The sequence below is a fragment of the Natrix helvetica genome (assembly GCF_964273705.1).
Source record: "Natrix helvetica genome assembly, chromosome: 16".
In the NCBI taxonomy this organism is placed as follows: domain Eukaryota; kingdom Metazoa; phylum Chordata; class Lepidosauria; order Squamata; family Natricidae; genus Natrix; species Natrix helvetica.
Window position 1 is genome coordinate 6,126,440 of NC_138563.1, and position 18,450 is coordinate 6,144,889.

Here is an 18,450-nt window from a genome sequence, read left to right on the forward strand (position 1 = left end):
GAGACGTCTTTGGACATTGCTGGCTCTTCGGCTTTGAAATGGAGATGAGCACCGCCCCCCCAGAGTCGGGAACGACCGGCACATATATACGAGGGAAACTTTTACATTTACCTTATAAATATAATAACTTGAAATGAAATCAGATCAAATCAACCGCACAGTGAGAGACCAAATACTTGTGCTCTGTGTACGTGTCCCTGTGAGTCATCTGGAGCTGAGCTCATTTTGCAAGGAAGCTGGTTTTTTCTTTCTTTCTTCATAACCTTCCCAGGCTCTGGGGATTGCAATTTCCAGAATTCCCAGCCAGCCTGCTGGGAACTGGAGTATGCCTGTCATCAGCCGAGCAAACCTATTGCAAACTGCAAAAGTTTTAAGCTTTGCGTAGCACGCAGGCCATGCGATCGGGAAGTGGGAAGGCGAGAACGGGCTCGTTTTCAGCTTCGCGGCCAGTGGGAGTTATAGTTCGGAACAGCTGGGGCACCCGGGCACCCACGATTCTTGGCAGTGGGTGTCTTCCCTCCAAGGGGCAAACCAGGATACCTTTCCAGAAAGTGGCATATCACTGCTTGAATTTAGTTAGCATTATCTCCCATGGCAGGTAAATAGAGGCACGCTGCCCCCTGGCGGCAGGTTTGCAAAACTGCAAAGCCATTCTGGTTGAAAAAATGTCGAAGTGGGGGAAAAAAAGAGAATTTGCAGATCTAAAGATTTTCAGATGATTTGCGGTCAGGCAGCTGACCTCCATTCCTCACCCCAGTTCCCAGCCAAGCTTGGGTGATGTAACTCTAGATACGACAACCACGACGTCAGCAAATTTCTCTGCTCTTGAAGGTCACGGCCTCGGAAACGCAGATTCTTTGCGATCTTTCCTGCCGCTAATTGTGTGTGTGTGAAGCTTTCGTTCTGAATTTAATTTGGCTTTTTGGGGGGATATTTTTATATCGGTTGCAATGGGTAGGAGCGTCATTGTAAACATCCCGGGAAATTCAGCGCCGGTTTAAAGTTTTGCTACGAACAAAATAACAGAATAACCGAGGTGGAAGGGACCTAGAGGTCTTCTAGTCCAACCCCCTGCCCAAGCATTTGTTTAGTGACCATCCGAAGTTACTATGGCATTGAAAAAAGTGAGGGACGGCTGTTTTTTTCCCACACTTACGACCGTTGCAACGTCCCTGGTGATCAAAATTTGGACACTTGGCAACTTGGCGATTCGCTTAACAACCGTGGTCGTAAAAATAGGGCAAGCCTCCCATTTAGCAACAGAAATGTCGAGCTCAGTTGCTGGTCGTAAGTCGAGGAACTACTTGTACTTTTATTAGGATACTTTGACAGGTTTAAAAAGACAATGGTGCCCTCTTCGGAGTTCCACGGAATTCTTTGTCTGCGGAGACCCCGACTGAGGTGGGACGTTCCTTGCGCTGGACGGATTTTTGCAAGGAAGCAACAGGAAGGAAAGCAAAAACAGATGGGAAAGAAGGAGCGAGAAAGGCAGAGAGTCGACTCCCGTTCGCCAACCACTCTGGAATGACTCAGCCTGCAACCATCTGCTCCCAACGGCCAGCAGCGTTGTCGTTAGGTGGAGCCGATGTCTTTTCCAACGCCCCGTGTTCCCGAGCAAAGCCAGTGGGACGCAGGCCCGTTCCCATCTGGATGTGGCTACAAAAAGCTGGAAGTTCAGTAAGGTTTTGGAGATAACCAGTGTGTGTCTGTGTGTGTGTGTGTGTGTGTGTCTGTGTGTGTGTCAGAGGTGGTATTCAACCAATTCGCACTGGTTCAGCCGAACCAGTGGCAGAAATTTTGCCCACTTCGGCGAACCGGTAGCGATGACTGGCTGGCCATGCCCCCGAACCGATCCCCCTGTCTCCGGTTGCTCACCCTGTCCATTCACTCGCCGCTCGCTTGTGCTGCCTCTTTGCACACCGGAGAGGCAAGTGGCTGGCTGCCGGCTGCCGAAAAATGCTCCACTCAGCGAAAAAGCGGCTGCCGTCGCCGCCGTCTTCTTTGCGCATACGCATCCCATTGCCTTGCAGGCCCTTCTTTAAAACTCTGCTTGGACTTGCAAGGCAATGGGATGTGCATATGCGAAGAAGATGGTGGTGGCAGACACTTTTTCACCGAACGGAGGACTTTTCAGTGGTCATCGGCCAGCCGCTGGCCTCTCTGAGAGCCGGTATGCAAAGACGTGGCGGCTGGGAGGTTACTTTGCCTGTCAGCCGCTTCCCAGCAGCGACGGCTTGCTGGAGGCCGCCAAAAACTCTGCTCAGCTTGCCTTCCAGACTGGACCAGGTAAGCAACCAAAGGTGGTGGGGAAGGAAGCGGGGAAGTCTAGCGAAGAGAGGCCAGGGGTAGTCAAGTTGGCCATGCCCACTCAGTCACATGCCCCCCACTTGCCAGGCCCAGTGTGGGTGTGGCTAGGTGAGGACCATGTGACTGAGTGGGCATGAGTGATGTCAAGTTGGTCACGCCCACTCAGTCACATGCCTCCCACCTAGCCACACCCACTGAACTGGTAGCGAATCCCACCACTGGTGTGTGTGTGTGTGCGTGAGAGAGAGAGAGAGACAGAGAGAGAGAATTCCTGCCCTGATCTACTGTGGCTTCCGAGCGAGGAAGACTCCCCAGCGCTGGTCTCCGGCTGTGCAGCGTTGCAATTTCGCTCGCCAACTAGATGCCATGGATTCGAATTCTTCCTCGGAGAACTCCTGAGGATGAAAGGAGAGGTGGGGAAAAATGAGAGGAATATTAAGAACGGTCCCTGGGGAGGGAGGAAAATATTCCGAGCAAGGATATGGAGAGCCAGTTTAGTTTAGGGGTTAAGGCACTAGGCTAGAAACCGGAAGATGGGGAGTTCTAGTCCCGCTGTAGGCATGAAAGCCCGCTGGGTGACTTTGGGCCAATCACCAGGAGACAGTGAGTTGTAGTCCTGCCTTAGCCAAGAAGCCGTTACATAACTTTAGGTCAGTACTTGTCTCTCAGGCCAGCACACAGGGCTATGGTGGTAGGGAAAATCGGAGAAGAAGGTGTACGAAAATCGGAGAAGAAGGTGTATTTGACATGTTAGCTGTTTTGAGCTATTTATAAAAATAATAAAGGCAGGAAATTAATAGATAGAGATAGATGATAGATAGATGATAGATAAATGGTGAGATAGATATAGAAGATAGATAGATAGATAGATAGATAGATAGATAGATAGATAGATGATAGATAGATAGATAGATGATAGATTGATAGATAGATAGATAGATAGATAGATAGATAGATAGATGATAGATAGATAGATAGATAGATAGATAGATAGATGATAGAGGAAGGAAGGATATATAAAAGATAGATAGAAAGATAGACAGACAGACAGACAGATAGAGATAGAGAGATAGAGAGATAGAGAAAGATATGATGGATGGATGGATAATAGAGAAGGAGAGATAAACAGACAAATAGATGAGATGAGATGGGGTGGGATGGGATGAAATGAATAGATGGATGTATGGATGATTAATACTAGAAATGAGAGAGGTGGGGGTGTAGATAGAATAGACAGACAGACACACAGATAGTTGGATAAATAGATAAAAGAAAACAAAATCAAGATTTTGCATCTGACATGCGAATATCTTCTCTACTCTGGTCCAGCCCAATGGAGGAAGAAACTATCAAAGACACAGGGGATTCGCTCCCCTTCCGTTAAACGTAGGAAGCTTTACTACTTGGTGGTTTTCTACGGTACGGTTGATCGGAGTCCCCATACTGGTCAAGGTGTACAGCCCCAGGTATGGCATGGGCCTTGGAGGTCCTCTGATCTAACCCACTGCTCAAGCAGAGGACCCTGGACCATTTCAGGCAGACAACTGTCTGATCTCTTATTTACACACTTATATACCTTTGGGCTAAGTTGCCAGCCCCACCTGAACAAATTTCTCCTTGCTCGTCTCTAGGCCTTGGAGCTCTTGAGTCAACGAAGACAACATCTGGTCGGTGGAGTCCAACGCTCGGACTTGGGCAAAGCCGGCCTCTTGCAATAACTATTGGATAGCAAGTGACAAAACACACACAAGCACACACACTGTCAGGCCTGCAGCCATCTTTTCTTTTGGGTCTTTGGCTTGCCACACTTTCTATTATTCTACCATGCCTTTTCTATGGTGAGAAAACGGGAGGGGGGGATTGTACGGAGTTTGATGATAGGTAGCCATAACAATATTCTTTCTAGAAATCCAAGGTCATCCTTTGTCTTTGCACTTCTACACCTGACGGGAACTGGATGGGTGGAAGCTGCCAGCATGGCAGTGGGAGATGGGACCATGGGATGGACTTGTGGGTCTGGGGGGGGGCAAGATCATGAACTTTCAACTGGGTGGGGAAAACCGGGAAGCTTTCCGATTCGGGTTTCCCCAGCTGTGCCAACATGGCTCTCTTCATAAATTGGAACTTTGAGCAATATTTGCCTTGGACTCTGATTTAATTTTGGCTCCTATTTGGAACCCCGACACACAAAATAGTAGAAAGTGATGAATGGACTGGGTGGGAAGTGACAGAACCATAGGGCTGGAAGGGACTTTAGAGGTCTTCTAGTCCAACCCTCTGCTCAAGGCAGAAGGCTAATTTGATGGTCGGAGATGGATCCTCTTGTATAACCGATGGTGCTTAACTTACGACCTCAAATCGAGGACGGGAATTTCCGTTGCTAAACCATCCAATTGTTGAGTGAGAAATCAGGGGTGAGATTCCACTGATTCGGGCGAATCGGTAGCTTCGGCGATCAGCTGGGAGCGAACCGACAAGAAAGTGGGCCCACCCGCCTGCCCCTCTGCTTTACTGACCTACCCTGTTCCCCCGAAAATAAGACCTCCCCGGATAATGCGGAAAGTAAAGTTTCTCCAAACGGCTAAACGCGCAATCCCCGAGCCGGTTGTTAAACCGATAGGATCCCACCTGACTTGACAATCTTTTTCTTCCAAGGTTGTTAAGTGAAACACGGCCATTGTTAAGTGAACCGCGGGGTCGTTAAGGAAATCCAACTTCCCCCATGGACTCTGCTTGCCCGAGAGTTGCAAGTGGCGATCGCAGAATCCCCGGGACGTTGCAACCCTCTTTAACGCCGGATGGTTGTAAGTGTGAGGACTGACCATGTCACCTTTTTTCCACCATGACTTTGGAACGGTCATGAAATGAATGGTCGTAAGTCGAGGACGACTTGGAGCGATGGGGCCCTGAATTCAGACATTTCTCCCGCCTCACATAACGTTACCTGTCCATAGTCGTCCGGGGTAAGGAGGTTGTACTTCCTCTGCTTGACGTATTGGGTGAAAGCGATGGACCACGGACGTGGCCCACAGCAGTAATCCGAGATCAGAAGCTGCCCGCCAGGTTTCAGCCACAACTAGGAAGAAGTCAGAGATGGTGGTGTAAGATGGACAGTTGGCGCCAAGACTGCGTTTCTCAACGTTGGCGGCTTTAAGGTGGGTGGACTTCAACTCCCAGAATTCCCCAGCCAGCATGCTCAGGAGTTGAAGTCCAGCCATCTTAAAGCAAGCTGGCTGGGGAATTCTGGGAGTTGAAGTCCATCTATCTTAAAGCCGGCTGGCTGGGGAATTCTGGGAGTTGAAGTCCATTCATCTTAAAGCAGGCTGGCTAGGGAATTCTGGGAGTTGAAGTCCATCTATCTTAAAGCAGGCTGGCTGGGAAATTCTGGGAGTTGAAGTCCATTCATCTTAAAGCAGGCTGCCTGGGGAATTCTGGGAGTTGAAGTCCCTTCATCTTAATGCAGGCTAGTTGGGGAATTCTGGGAGCTGAAGTCCATCTATCTTAAAGCAGGCTAGTTGGGGAATTCTGGGAGCTGAAGTCCATCTATCTTAAAGCAGGCTGGCTGGGGAATTCTGGGTGTTGAAGTCCATCTATCTTAAAGCATGCTAGCTGGAGAATTCTGGGAATTGAAGTCCACCCATCTTAAATCTGCCCAGGTTGAGTAACCTTAACTCAGGGCCTCTAACTTTCTTGTTTCTACGCAGTTCAGCTCCATCTATTTATCTGTACAGACAAGAAGAAAACTCACCAGGAACTTCCGAAAAAGGCTAATTTTGTCTTCGATGTGCAGGATAGTGTCTCGGCTGTAAATAATATCAAAGGAAGCTTCCGGGAATACTCTTCGGGTGACATCACTGATTTCAAATTGGACCTGGAATTAGAAATGATGAGAGAGGGAGAAAAAAAAACTGGGGACAAAGATAAAATGATTCTCCCCCATTAAGTGGAAGACTCTTAACCCTAACCCCACCAAAATTATCCTGCTTCAATTCCATATTTCTCTTTTCTTTTCTACTTCTTACCAGGGAGCTGGATTCCTTCTGTGCCCGTTCCAAAGCCAACTCCACCATATTGGACGAAAGGTCAAGGCCTAAAACCTCCACCCCAAATTCCTGCAAAGGAAATAAAATATAGATATATAGATGACAAGTTGGGAGACCTGGGAAGATTGAAAGACGCACCACGTAGTATGGTAATGCCCAACTCAACTTAACCTCTGAGTTGGAACTTCAAACTTCCCTGTATTGTGGCCAGTGGAGTTGGCAGCAGATTCAGGCAGTGAGGAGGGTTGGGGAGGAACCTGGGCCAGTCCTGGAGCCTGGGGAAGGCTCTGAGGAGGGCTCTGTGTCGGAGGCAGAGAGGGGGCCAGGGCCATCTGACAGTTCTCATCTGCCTTCAGAGTCAGACATCAGTGAGGCAGAAGAGCAGCTGGAGCCTGTTCCCAGTATGAGCATGCACAGAGCTGCCAGACTAAGGGAACAGCTAAAGAACAGGGGCTGACTTGGGAGTAAGGCCGTAGGTAGACGATGAATGGCCCCTCCCAGAGGAAATAAAAGAGGAGCAAAAGGGGAGTGGAGTTTGCAGGAGACCATCAGTTCACTTAATTGGTTTGTGACTCTCCGAGACTCCTTGCCAAGTTTTGCAGAGATCGGCCTGGCAGCTCTCCAAGCCAGAGAAGGTCTGTGATCGTAAATCCTCCTTTTAAAGACTTTGCTGGAGGTGAAGGAGCAGAATTCACAGTCAATTAATAAAAGGGTTTTTTTGTCGGGACAACAAGGAGTTTGCTTCAGGCTCTTGGGAAGCCTCGGTCAGAACACCCCGGTGCAGAGTACTGACCTCTGAGGTCACTGGAATAAAGAATAATAATAATAAAGAAGGAAACCCAAGGTACCTTGGCCATGTAAAAATCGCTACCCCCAAGTCCACAGCCCACGTCCAGCACACGTTGACCTGATTTCAAATCCAGTTGACGGACCAGATCCTAGGAGAAAATGGGGGATGCTAGTTTAGACTTCAGAACAGGACAGGATTGGACAGGATTCTCTAGTTTAATGAAAAGAAGAACTAGAGGTGACAAGATAGCAGTGTTCCAATATTTAATTCCCCGAGCAGCATGCTTTAAGATGAGTGGACTTCAACTCCCAGAATCCCCCAGCCGGCACGTTTTAAGATGGATGGAATTCAACTCCCAGAATTCCCAAGCCAGTATGCTTTAAGATGGATGGGCTTCAACTCCCAGAATCCCCCAGCTGACATGCTTTAGGGTGTGTGAACCTCAACTCCCAGAATTCCCCAGCCGGCACGCTTTAAGATGGGTAGACTTCAACTCCCAGAATCCCAGATGACATGCTTTAGGGTGCATGGATTTCAACTCCCAGAATCCCCCAGCCGGCACACTTTAAGACGTGTGGACTTCAACCAAGGTTGAAAAACATTGATGTACGTAATGTCATCATGTATTGTCCAAACTCAGAAAATGTGTTCTTCGGTTTAGCCAAAGTAAGACAGGAAGTGATTGGGAAGAAGGAAACTTCCGGGTTTCTTACCTTGGTGCTGCTCAAGCCCCCTGTGCTGACAAAGGTGGGTCCAAAGACCCATTCATAGCGACGGATGCTCCGAGTGGCATACTGCTCGTTGTCCAGAAATTTCTGGAAGGTATCGTACCCAAGAGTGTTCTTGAGCTCCCGGGGGACTTTTTGGAGAAGCCAACATATCTGATTCTGGTTTTGCTTCCTCTGGAGGATAAACAAACAGACCAAGAAACCAACTTGATGTTAGTATTGAGAATTCGAGGGTCACATTTGATTTGTACTTTACGCTCAAGTTTCTAGTCCCCCGTGTCTTGGCAAACTGAGATTACCTTGGCAAAAACTGGTGGTCAGTTTTTTAAAAAATAAGGCAGGTTGTTTTGCAATTTGTAAGCGGTGAGATACAGATGGATAGACAGACAGATAGATGGTAGATGTATGTATGTATGTATGTATGTATGTATGTATGTATGTATGTATACATTCTATAAATCTTGTGTGTGTGTGGAGTGCTGGCTTTGTTTCATAAGTGGAATGATTAGTTGTGTGGTTGTATCATGATTGGTAGATTGGTGCTGATTGGTGCTGGCTGTGTGTCCGTAGTTGTTTTGTGTTGTAATGGCCTGGGTGGTGGGTGGGGGTCGTTTGTTGACTAGGGCTGGTTTCCAGATATCTGGTAGGTGGGAGGTATCATGAACAAACGTGACGATACCTCCCGACTACCAGACATCTGGAAACCAGCCCTAGTCAACAAACGAGCCCCAGCCACCACCCAGGCCGTTACAACACAAAACAACAACGGAGAGAGAGAAAGAGAGAGAGGGAGAGAGAGAGAGAGAGAGAGGATACTGCATTACAGAGTTGGAAGGGACCTTGGATGTCTTCTAGTCCAACCCTCTAATCAAGTAGAACAATCTATCCCATTTTAGACAGATGGCTGTCCAACATCTTCTTAAAAACCTCCAGTGATGGAGCATTCACAACTTCTGGAGGCAACTTCTGTTCCACTGGTTATTTGTCTTCACTGTCAGGAAATTTCTCTTTAGTTCTCTGTTAAGCTTCCACCTGTTCCTTCGTCTCTTTCCCTTGGGCTTTGGGAGAATAGATCTTCTCCCACTTTGGGAAAAACCTCTTAATTTTGTGTCTGTTTGTCAGAACCAGAGGAAGAGAAGGCAGTCTGCTTGTGCTCAGAGGCACCCTTTCCACCTCAGAGTATCGAAAGCAGGAAGGGGAGGGCTATTACCTTGATGTACGTCTGCACTGAACGGGATAGAACAATCTCAAACCCGTAAGACACGTTTCCGGTTGTCACTTGGGCTGACGTGAGAAGTTGATTGTATTCCGCAGGCTTTCGGTAAAAGGAAGGGTTAAAACGCCTTGGGCTGTTTCCTAAAATAAATTGGGAGGAGTGAAAGCCAGCAAGGGGAAAAAAAAACTAGGCATCCCATCTCAGGATGAATCATGAAATCAAAGTGCCACCTTGTAAAAATTGCATCGGAGACAGATAATAAACCCGTATTCTCATCGTTTCTTGCGATCCAGGTTTATTCTCAGGCTTTGCGCCAACTCAAACTGCCCAAGGAGCTGCTGATACAGAATTATTGAGTCTGTCCTCTGCACCTTCATAACTGTCTAGTTTGGTTCTGCAACCCAACAAGAGAGACACGGACTTCAGAGGATAATCAGAACGGCAGAAAAAACAATGGCTACCAACCTGCCTCCCATTGAGGATTTGCACACTGCGCGAGTCAAAAAGACGGCCGTGAAAATATCTACAGACCCCTCGCATCCTGGACATAAATTGTTTCGACTCCTACCCTCAAAATGATGCTATATAGGGCACTCCTAACCAGAACAACTAGACAAACGCCATCACTCTGCAAAACAAATAATTCCCTCCACACTGTCAAACTATTTACTAAGTCTGCATTATTATTACTATTAATCTTCTCAGCGTTCCTGTCACCCATCTCCTCCAAATTATGACTGTATGACTGTAGCTTTGTTGCTTGTATCCTTACGATTTATAGTGATTGTTTCCTAGTATGATTTGATTGCTTATTTGTACCCTATGACTGTCATTAAGTGTTGCACCTAATGATTCATGATGAATGTATCTTGTCTTTTTATGTACACTGAGAGCATATACACCAGACAAATTCCTTGTGTGTCCAATCAACTTGGCCAATGAAGAATTCTATTCTATTCTATTCTATTCTATTCTATTCTATTCTGCATTCTCTTATTCTATTCTGCATTCTCTTATTCTATTCTATTCTATTCAGAATTCTTCTATTCTATTCTTTAATCTCATATCCAGTGCTTGAGCTATGTGGGGGTGGGGGGACTGGAAATCTGGCCTTTAATTGTTCCCCTTGGGATCAGATTTTTGCTTTAAAACCATGAGGGCTATAAACTTTTGAGGCAGATTGAATTGCTCTGGAAAACGAGCCCGAGCACTGCACAAAAAAAAAATATAAATGCAAGGTTAGTTCCTTTCAAGTTTTGCTGGTGGAAAAAATGGCTCAAAATTTGAGAGACCTGCAAAGCATTAAATAGAGACACGCTGAGCTGCGGAGACCAATATTTTGAATTTTGCTACTTCTTGGATCAATGGATTTTTGGAATGGGTTATTTGTGATTCAACGCGCCCGGGAAATCCAGCTATTATTTTTGCATAGAGGAAAAACCGGGCCGTCAACATCAAGCCACACATTAGTTTATATGTCTGTCCCATTTAACGTTAAGTAAACACAGCAATTAGTTGTGTGAATGCAGCCAAAAAGATGCTTGTTATATTTTGCAAATAAGGTTATGGAGGTATATTGCGAATGTCTGCCCTCTGGTGCCTGAGGTTGGCTATTGCAACGGTTCCCTCTCAAAAATCTGTGCATTCCAAAGGACCGTAAACACGCTGCCCTCTGCTGGCTGAGACAGGCCAAGTCTGCATTATCCTGACACTTCGGTGCCTGGCTTTCCAAATTTGCTTGAGATCTGGTTTCTCAGGTGGACTCACCTGACTGGTAAAAACATGATTCCCGGAAGAAAATACGCCCCTGCGGTCGTAACCACAGAAGCATCTGATGGACTAAAGCGTTCAGCTCGACATCCGACAGGTACATGAAGAGCCAGTTGGAGAAGATGAGGTCGAAGCTAAAATAGGGAGGACAAATAAATAAATGATCAGGAGAACGGAGGTTCCCGCTGGAATTTCATATTTGCGTGTTATAGAATGACAGAGTCGGAAGGGACCTTGGAGGTCTTCTAGTCCAACCCCCTGCTTAGGCAGGAAATCCTGGACCACTTCTATTCCATAGATTTGAAATCAGAAAGCGTCAGCACTCTGGGTGTAAATAAAGGTTGGGGTACGTATAGAGAGTCAGTTTGGTTTAGTGGTTAAGGCACCAGGTTAGAAACTAGGAGACAATGAGTTCTAGTCTGTTATAGGCATGAAAGCTGGACCGGTGACTTTGGGCCAATCACCAGGAGACAGTGAGTTCTAGTCCCACTTTAGGCAGGAAAGATGGATGGCTGACTTTGGGCCAATCACCAGGAGACAGTGAGTTCTAGTCCCACTTTAGGCAGGAAAGATGGATGGCTGACTTTGGGCCAATCACCAGGAGACGGTAAGTTCTAGTCCCCACTTTAGGTATGAAAGCCAGCTGGGAGATTTGGGCCAATCACTAGGAGACGTTGAGTTCTAGTCCCACTTCTCAATTCTCATGTATAACATTCTAGATGCTGCTTGCATTTTGCCTAACACATTGCTTTAAACTAATTTTTTGTATGTTTATTGCTACATGGAATCTCTGATATATATGTATGTATGTATGTATGTATGTATGTATGTATGTATGTATATGTATATGTATGTGTATGTGTGTTACAACCCCTGGTATGCCCAAATATGGGAGGGAGCTCACTACTCCTCCTTTCTGTCCTTCGGCTCATTACAGAGGACCATCCAGGCAGAAAACCATATTTTTATTTTTGATGTTGCCTTTTTATATTTGTGTTGTATTTGTGCTCATAAATAAATAAAGGGAGACTAGTATAGATCTATTTCAAGCTATTTAGCTCTCATCAGCTAGCCATACCCTTACTGGGTATATTTGGGCATACCAGGGGTTGTAACACACACACACACACATATTCATAATTGATAATCTGAGATATATATGTGTGTGTGTGTGTGTGTGTATAAACACACACACACATATATACATCTATATCTATCTATCTATCTATCTATCTATCTCTATCTATCTATCTATCATCTATCTATCTATCTATCTATACATATATATATACATATATATATATATATATATATATATATATCTTTATATATGTTGTAATTGTACTGATAAATAAATAAATATAAATATTTATATATATATATATATATAAAACAATATATAATTCTCTCTATATAACTCTCTCTCTATACGTATGTACATATATATGTATATATATGTGTGTGTGTGTGTATATATATGTATGTGTACGTATATATATATATAAAACTAACTAAGTATAACTATGTATCTCTCTATCTCTACATCTATATATATATATATAGATCTAGTCATCTAGCGTTACATTTGACCAAGTAAGTGAACAATTTGTTTTCACCTCTGGCTTGGGAACTCCAAGGTGGTGACGTCCGCCTGTAAAAACGTTATGTTGGTCCGATGGCTGTTGCCTTCCCGATTCCGTTTCAAGAAGCTATCCATAAAATCAACCGCAGTCACACGATGGGCTAATTCCGCCAGGGATCCAGTGAATCGGCTGGGGGAAAAAAAAAAACAGAAGGAAGGAATTATACCCAATTTTATCAACAGAGCAATACAGGTAGTCCTCTTCTGACCTAGTAAAAATCCTGAGACAGTAAAAATCACGTGCTTAGTCCCAAACCTCCCCCCTTTTTAAAATCAGCTGTGAATTATGTTCATTCACAGCCAGTAATGATTCACAACCGGTCTGTTAAGAGTCCGACAGAAGTTTGCCACAGTCTTTCAGCGTAAGGCTGATAAGCACCCGCCTTTCTCTCCCTTGAAACGCTGCCAGAGATCTCATTGCCAATTAGTTTTGCAAGGCCAAATGGAGCACAGAGTCAAAACGGAGCTTCAGAGTTTAAACCGACCAGAATGAACGAAGTTGCTTCCTGCAAAAGCTCACGTCTTTTTGCTCCTCTTTTGTGTCTCATGGGAGGGGCCAATTATCTCCAAGCCTTACTCCCGAGTTGCCCCTTTTGTCTTAATTGTTCTTGCCTTCTGGCAGCTCTGCGCATGCATGCACTGGGAACAGGCTCCAGCTGTTCCTCTGCCTCACTGATGTCTGACTCTGAAGGCAGCTGATAACTGGCATACGGCCCTGGCCCCCTCTCTGCCTCCGACACAGAGCCCTCCTCAGAGCCTTCCCCAGACTCCAGGACTGGCCCAGGTTCCTCCCCCCAACCTCCCCACTGTCTGAATCTGCTGCCAGCTCTGCTGGCCACTGGGGGCGCCACAGCAGCTTTCAGCTCCCAGAATTCTCAGCAAGGGATGTGCTGGCTGGGGAATTCTGGGAGTTGAAGGCCACACAGCTAGAGAAGTTTTACTGAGTAAGTAGACCTTGACTTAGGCAACGAGGAACAAACTTAGCAACTGCAGTAATCCACTTAACAGCTCTGGCAAGAGAGGTTGCCACAGGGGCCGAAACTCACTTTTAACCAATGTCTCGCTTAGCGACAAACATTTGGGGCCCAATGGCGGTCGTACACGTATGACAGTTAAAATCTGAGACACATTATAAGATAAAGGTTCCCCTCGCACATATGTGCTAGTCGTTCCCGACTCCAGGGGGCGGCGCTCCTCTCCGTTTCAAAGCCATTACCCAATCTAACAGTAGGGTTACAATTTCGTAGTGCATTTTGTAATGTTTCGCCAGGCAACTGACTTTGTCATGTTTTATACTTTGAGCTGATCAAAGGCCATCAAAAACATTGATTGCTCCCTCTCTCTCTTTGACAGGCCGACCTGTCAAAATTGCAGACGGGCAGCAAGCCAACTAGGCATGGTCAACATTACAAAACCGCTGGATTTGAGCCAGGGCCAAATGCCTTCAGTGGCCTCTGAGCATATACAGGTTGCCTTCCACCCTGCACGAGATCTGAAACTTGGAGAGGAAGACTTACTGGCTAGCGGGTAGGAATATTAGGTATGTTTGCTGCCAGGTAGTTCTCGACATTTTGAGCCCAACGTTTTTGTTGCGAAGTGAAATATTTCTTAAGTGAATTTTATCACATTTTACGGGCCTTTGTGCCATGGATGTTAAGTGAGTCACTGCAGGCATTTAACTTAGTCACATGGTTGTTAAGTGAATCTGCCACCCCCCCATTGTCAGAAGGTCACAAAAGGGTATCAGATGACCCTGGAACACTGCAACCGTCATAAATATGAGTCAGTTGCCCAGTCTCTGAATTTTGATCAGGTGACCATGGGAATGCTACAAAGGTTGTAAGTGTGAAAAACAGTCCTGTCCCTTTTTTTCAGTGCCATTGTAACTTGAAGCAGTCACTAAACGAGCTATCGAGGTCTACCTGTCCTGATCTTGCCATCACTCACCCTATCATCTTCGTTTATTGACCCTGTAATCCCTTAGGGGTGGAGTCTGGGCAATTGAATGGAGCTAGCAAAGTGTTTTCTGGCCCGTTGCCCTTCCTGTTGCCAATGTGGAGTTTTGTTCAGCAGATAAATTCTCACGGTGTGCAGAGAGAGAAATGTCTGCCTCTACCTAGGATTGAACTCACAGCCTCCTTGATTGTAAGGTGAGAGCTCCACCTCCAAGCCACCGCACCACTCACCCTATCCCAGCTCCCAATTCTAACACCTCCTGTCCTTCCAGGAAAGGCAGCAGACTGAGTATCTCAGGTGTATCCTCCTGAGTGAGTTCCTGGGCTCCTGAGTCCAGCATCATTTCCTCCAGTGAGGAATTCTGCGAATGTTCTTCCCAAAATTGGTGCATCAGATTCCTTGAGGAGGCTTTGGGTGCTGTTGAAAAAAAATAACAAAAATGAAAATATTCAAAAAGAATAAAGACATTGTTAGTTCTGCCTTCTCTAGATTAGACTTTTATAAAATTCCGGGTAGTCTGTTCTGACCGAGGCTTCCCGAGAGCATGAAGCAAACTCCTTGTCCCGACAAAAACCCCTTTTATTAATTGACTGTGAATTCTGCTCATTTGCATCCAGCAAAGTTTTTCCAGGGAGGATTTACGGTCACAGACCTTCTCTGGCTTGGAGAGCTGCCAGGCCGATCTCTGCAGAACTTGGCCAGGAGTCTCGGAGAGTCACGAACCAATTAAGCGAACTAATGGTCTCCTGCAAGCTCCACTCCCCCTTCGCTCCTCTTCTATTTCCTCTGGGAGGGGCTATTCATTGTCCACCTGTGGTTTTGCTCCCAAGTCGACCCCTGTTCTTTAGCTCTTCCCTTCGTCTGGCTGCTCTGCGCATGCGCTCACTGGGAACAGGCTCCAGCTGTTCTTCTGCCTCACTGATGTCTGACTCTGGAGGCAGCTGATAACTATTCTATTCTGTTCTATTCTGAATTCTATTCTTTTCTGAATTCTATTCTCTTCTATTTTGAATTCTCTTCTATTCTGAATTCTCTTCTCCTTTATTTTGAATTTTATTCTCTTCTCTTCTGAATTCTCTTCTATTCTATTCTGAATTCTCTTCTCTTCTGAATTCTCTTCTATTCTATTCTGAATTCTCTTCTCTTCTGAATTCTCTTCTCTTCTGAATTCTCTTCTCTTCTCTTCTGAATTCTCTTCTCTTCTATTCTTACGCTTCGTCTCCCAGAGGCATCTCTGTTCCTTAAGGGAGAAAACTGATGGGGGAAATTTGCAAAAGGAGGGGGGGCAGGAGATGGTGTGAGACGGAGTCGAATCCAGGACTTGGACACGACAGGAAGCGGTGGCAGATTTCGGAAAGGCAAGTGGACTTTTGGACACCAGCAAACGCTGGAATCGGGGGACCGAAGATCATGGCCAGAGACGGATCATGATATGCAAGAGATAAAGAATTGGGTGAAGGTCATGAGAAGCCTTTGAAAAGGAGAGAGAGAGAGAGAGAGAGAGAGAGAGAGAGGACTCTGGACAACATCTGGCAGCAGACAGAGAAAGCCCTGCAAACCTTTGGGGGGGGGGGGAAGCACCAGGCCTGATCCAGACAGCTTCGATTCTGTAAAAAATGCTGGGCGGATTCACACAACCTTTATTGAGCCAGGGTCAGTTCAAATCTAGCACTGAGGATTGCAGTCATATTAGTAACAGCACTGATTATAAAAATAAGGACGGTGAAAGTTCAACCAGTCTAAGTCAAAAGCTGGATATAAGCCAGGTTCAAATAGCAATAGGAGGGAGGGAGGAAGGATGGAAGGAAGGAAAGGAGGAGAGGGGAAAGAGAGGCAGGAGGGAGGAAAGAAGGAAGAAGGGAGGGAGGGAAGGAAGGATAAAAGAGAACCAAGACGGAGGGAAAGAGGAAAGAAGAAAGGAAGGAAGGGAGGAGAGGGGAAAGAGAGACAGGGAGGGAGGGAGGAAGGAAGAAGAAAAGAGAACCAGGGTGGAAGGAAAGAGGAAAGAAGGAAGGAAGGAAGGAAGGAAGGAAGGAGAGGGGAAAGAGAGACAGGGAGGGAGGATAGAAGGAAGGAAGGAAGAAAGGAAGGAAGGAAAGAGGGATGGAAGGAGAATTGGAAGGAGAGAGTAAAGAAGGGAGGGAGAAAATGGGTGCTTTGGAGAATAGATTAACCCCCCTTCTTTAAGAGGGGGTCTTAATATTTAAGACATTCTTGGCCTCCTCTAAACATTCCTTCGGCATCATACAAGTAGTCCTCGACCTATAACAGTCCATTTAGTGACTGTTCAAAGTTACAACAGCACTGAAAAAAATTGACCTACAATTTTCACACTTACGACCGTCACAGCATCCCAGTGGTGGTCGGATGACCAAAATCCAGATGCTTGGTAATTGGTTCATATTTACCACGGTCGCAGTGTCCTTGGGGGGGGGAGGTGTCAAGTGTGGCAAGAAAGTTCGTAAAATGAGGCAAAACTCACTTAGCAACCTAAATTTTAGGCTCCATTATGGGTCGTAAGTTGAGGACTAGCTGTATTGATAGCTGTCTGATTTGTAACCCAATTCTTTTTTTTTAAACAAAGATTTTTATTTTTTTTAAATACAAACATTTCATCATTCATTAAACAGGGTACAAAATTTTTGTGTCCTAACAGTTAAAGCTTACTACCATATTCATTATGTATATCTATTCTTATTTTAATGCACAAGTACTTAACATATCTATTGTTATCACATTTCTCTTCTTAAGCTATTTAACTTTATAATATCTTATTTTCATATTTATTTTGTAACCGTTGATAGAACAGCTCCCGTATCTTATAATAATCAGATTCTTCCTTTCCTTTAACAGCAAGTGTTAATCTATTCATTTCTGCACATTCTCATATTTTTTTAAAGCACATTTTCACCCGTGGGGCTCTCTTCACCCTTCCGATTTTGTGAGAAAGGGGAAAGCAGAGGAAGTAAGGGAGTAGGAGAGAGGGGAAGAAGGAGGAGGAGAGAGGAGGAGTGTGGGAAAGAGAGGGGAAGAAGAAGAAAGGAAGGAGAGGAGGAAAGAAGACGGCAGAGAAGGGAGGTTGAGAAGACGAAAAGGATTAGTGTTATTGCAAAATAAGGTGGAAATATGGGGTGGATATTTCCATGAACTGTGTTTTTTATATTTGTAAGAAGATAGTGATAAATGTTAATAATAGATAAATGTTAAGAGTATCTATATGAATGTATATTTGTGAATGTATTTGAAAGGAAAAAACGAAAAACTTTAGAGAACAATTTTGTGCAAACAGCTGTCTGATTTGTAACCCAATTCTTGTGCCCACTCTGCCACCACCTTGCCACGTCCCCACATGCCAAATTTCCCCAAATCCATACTCACTGTGTGCCATGGCTCCTCTTGGCTCCTTCTGACAGCGCCTCCATACCTGGGAATCTTGTTTAATGATTAATTGACACTTCACCGATATCTGCAGCCAGCAAACAGCCGACGAGATGCGTATTTGTTGGGCCGGCCCACCTTCTTTTGCCTTAGCTGGAAAATGGGTGTGCGATTGCCTCTGGATAAATTAAACCAGACCTCCCCCCCTTCTAATGTCCACCGGAGGGACCCCAGTTAACTCTGACCACTAGGAAACGCTACGGTTTTGTACCCCCACTATGGGCAGGGAAGAAAACTACCTGGGAAGAAAGCACTCCTTTTTAAAAAAAAGAAAAATAAACTTTATAAAAAGTTGAAATACAAAATAAAAAGGAAGAAGAACTCCTATTTAGAATGAAAAGGGAGGGAGGGAAAGAAGACAAATCTGCAGAAATCAGGGAAGGGAAACAGAAAGGAAAAGGGGAAGAGAAAGGAAAAGATGTGGGGAAAGAAAAAAGGAGAGGAAAGTAAGATAAAAGAAGAAGGGAAGGAAAGGGAAGGAGAGGAAAACAGAAAAAAGAAAAGGGGGAAGGAAGGAGGGATTGAGGGAGGGAGGAAATGGGAAAGAAGGAAAGAAAGGA

At 45.4% G+C, this 18,450-nt stretch overlaps 1 protein-coding gene across 2 annotated transcripts; it reads right to left on the minus strand.

Moving 5' to 3' along the window:
• Positions 1-1,286: 1,286 nt before the first annotated feature.
• On the minus strand, positions 1,287-17,958 carry LOC309399950 (uncharacterized protein). Of its 2 annotated transcripts, XR_014176585.1 has the most exons (13): positions 17,831-17,958; positions 14,683-14,869; positions 12,471-12,626; positions 10,852-10,988; positions 9,079-9,224; positions 7,854-8,042; positions 7,199-7,288; positions 6,330-6,419; positions 6,056-6,178; positions 5,252-5,383; positions 3,909-4,025; positions 2,106-2,702; positions 1,287-1,964 (listed from the first exon to the last, which is right to left on the minus strand). XR_014176585.1 is itself a non-coding variant. In XM_081968214.1 (12 exons), exons 1-12 carry the CDS (start codon positions 17,838-17,840, stop codon positions 2,589-2,591), a joined length of 1,491 nt encoding a protein of 496 aa, XP_081824340.1. In that variant the 5' UTR covers positions 17,841-17,958; the 3' UTR covers positions 1,287-2,588. The 2 variants fall into 2 exon arrangements, 1 of the variants encoding a protein (XP_081824340.1); XM_081968214.1 differs by having other exon boundaries at positions 1,287-2,702.
• Between the last annotated feature and the right edge of the window lie 492 nt (positions 17,959-18,450).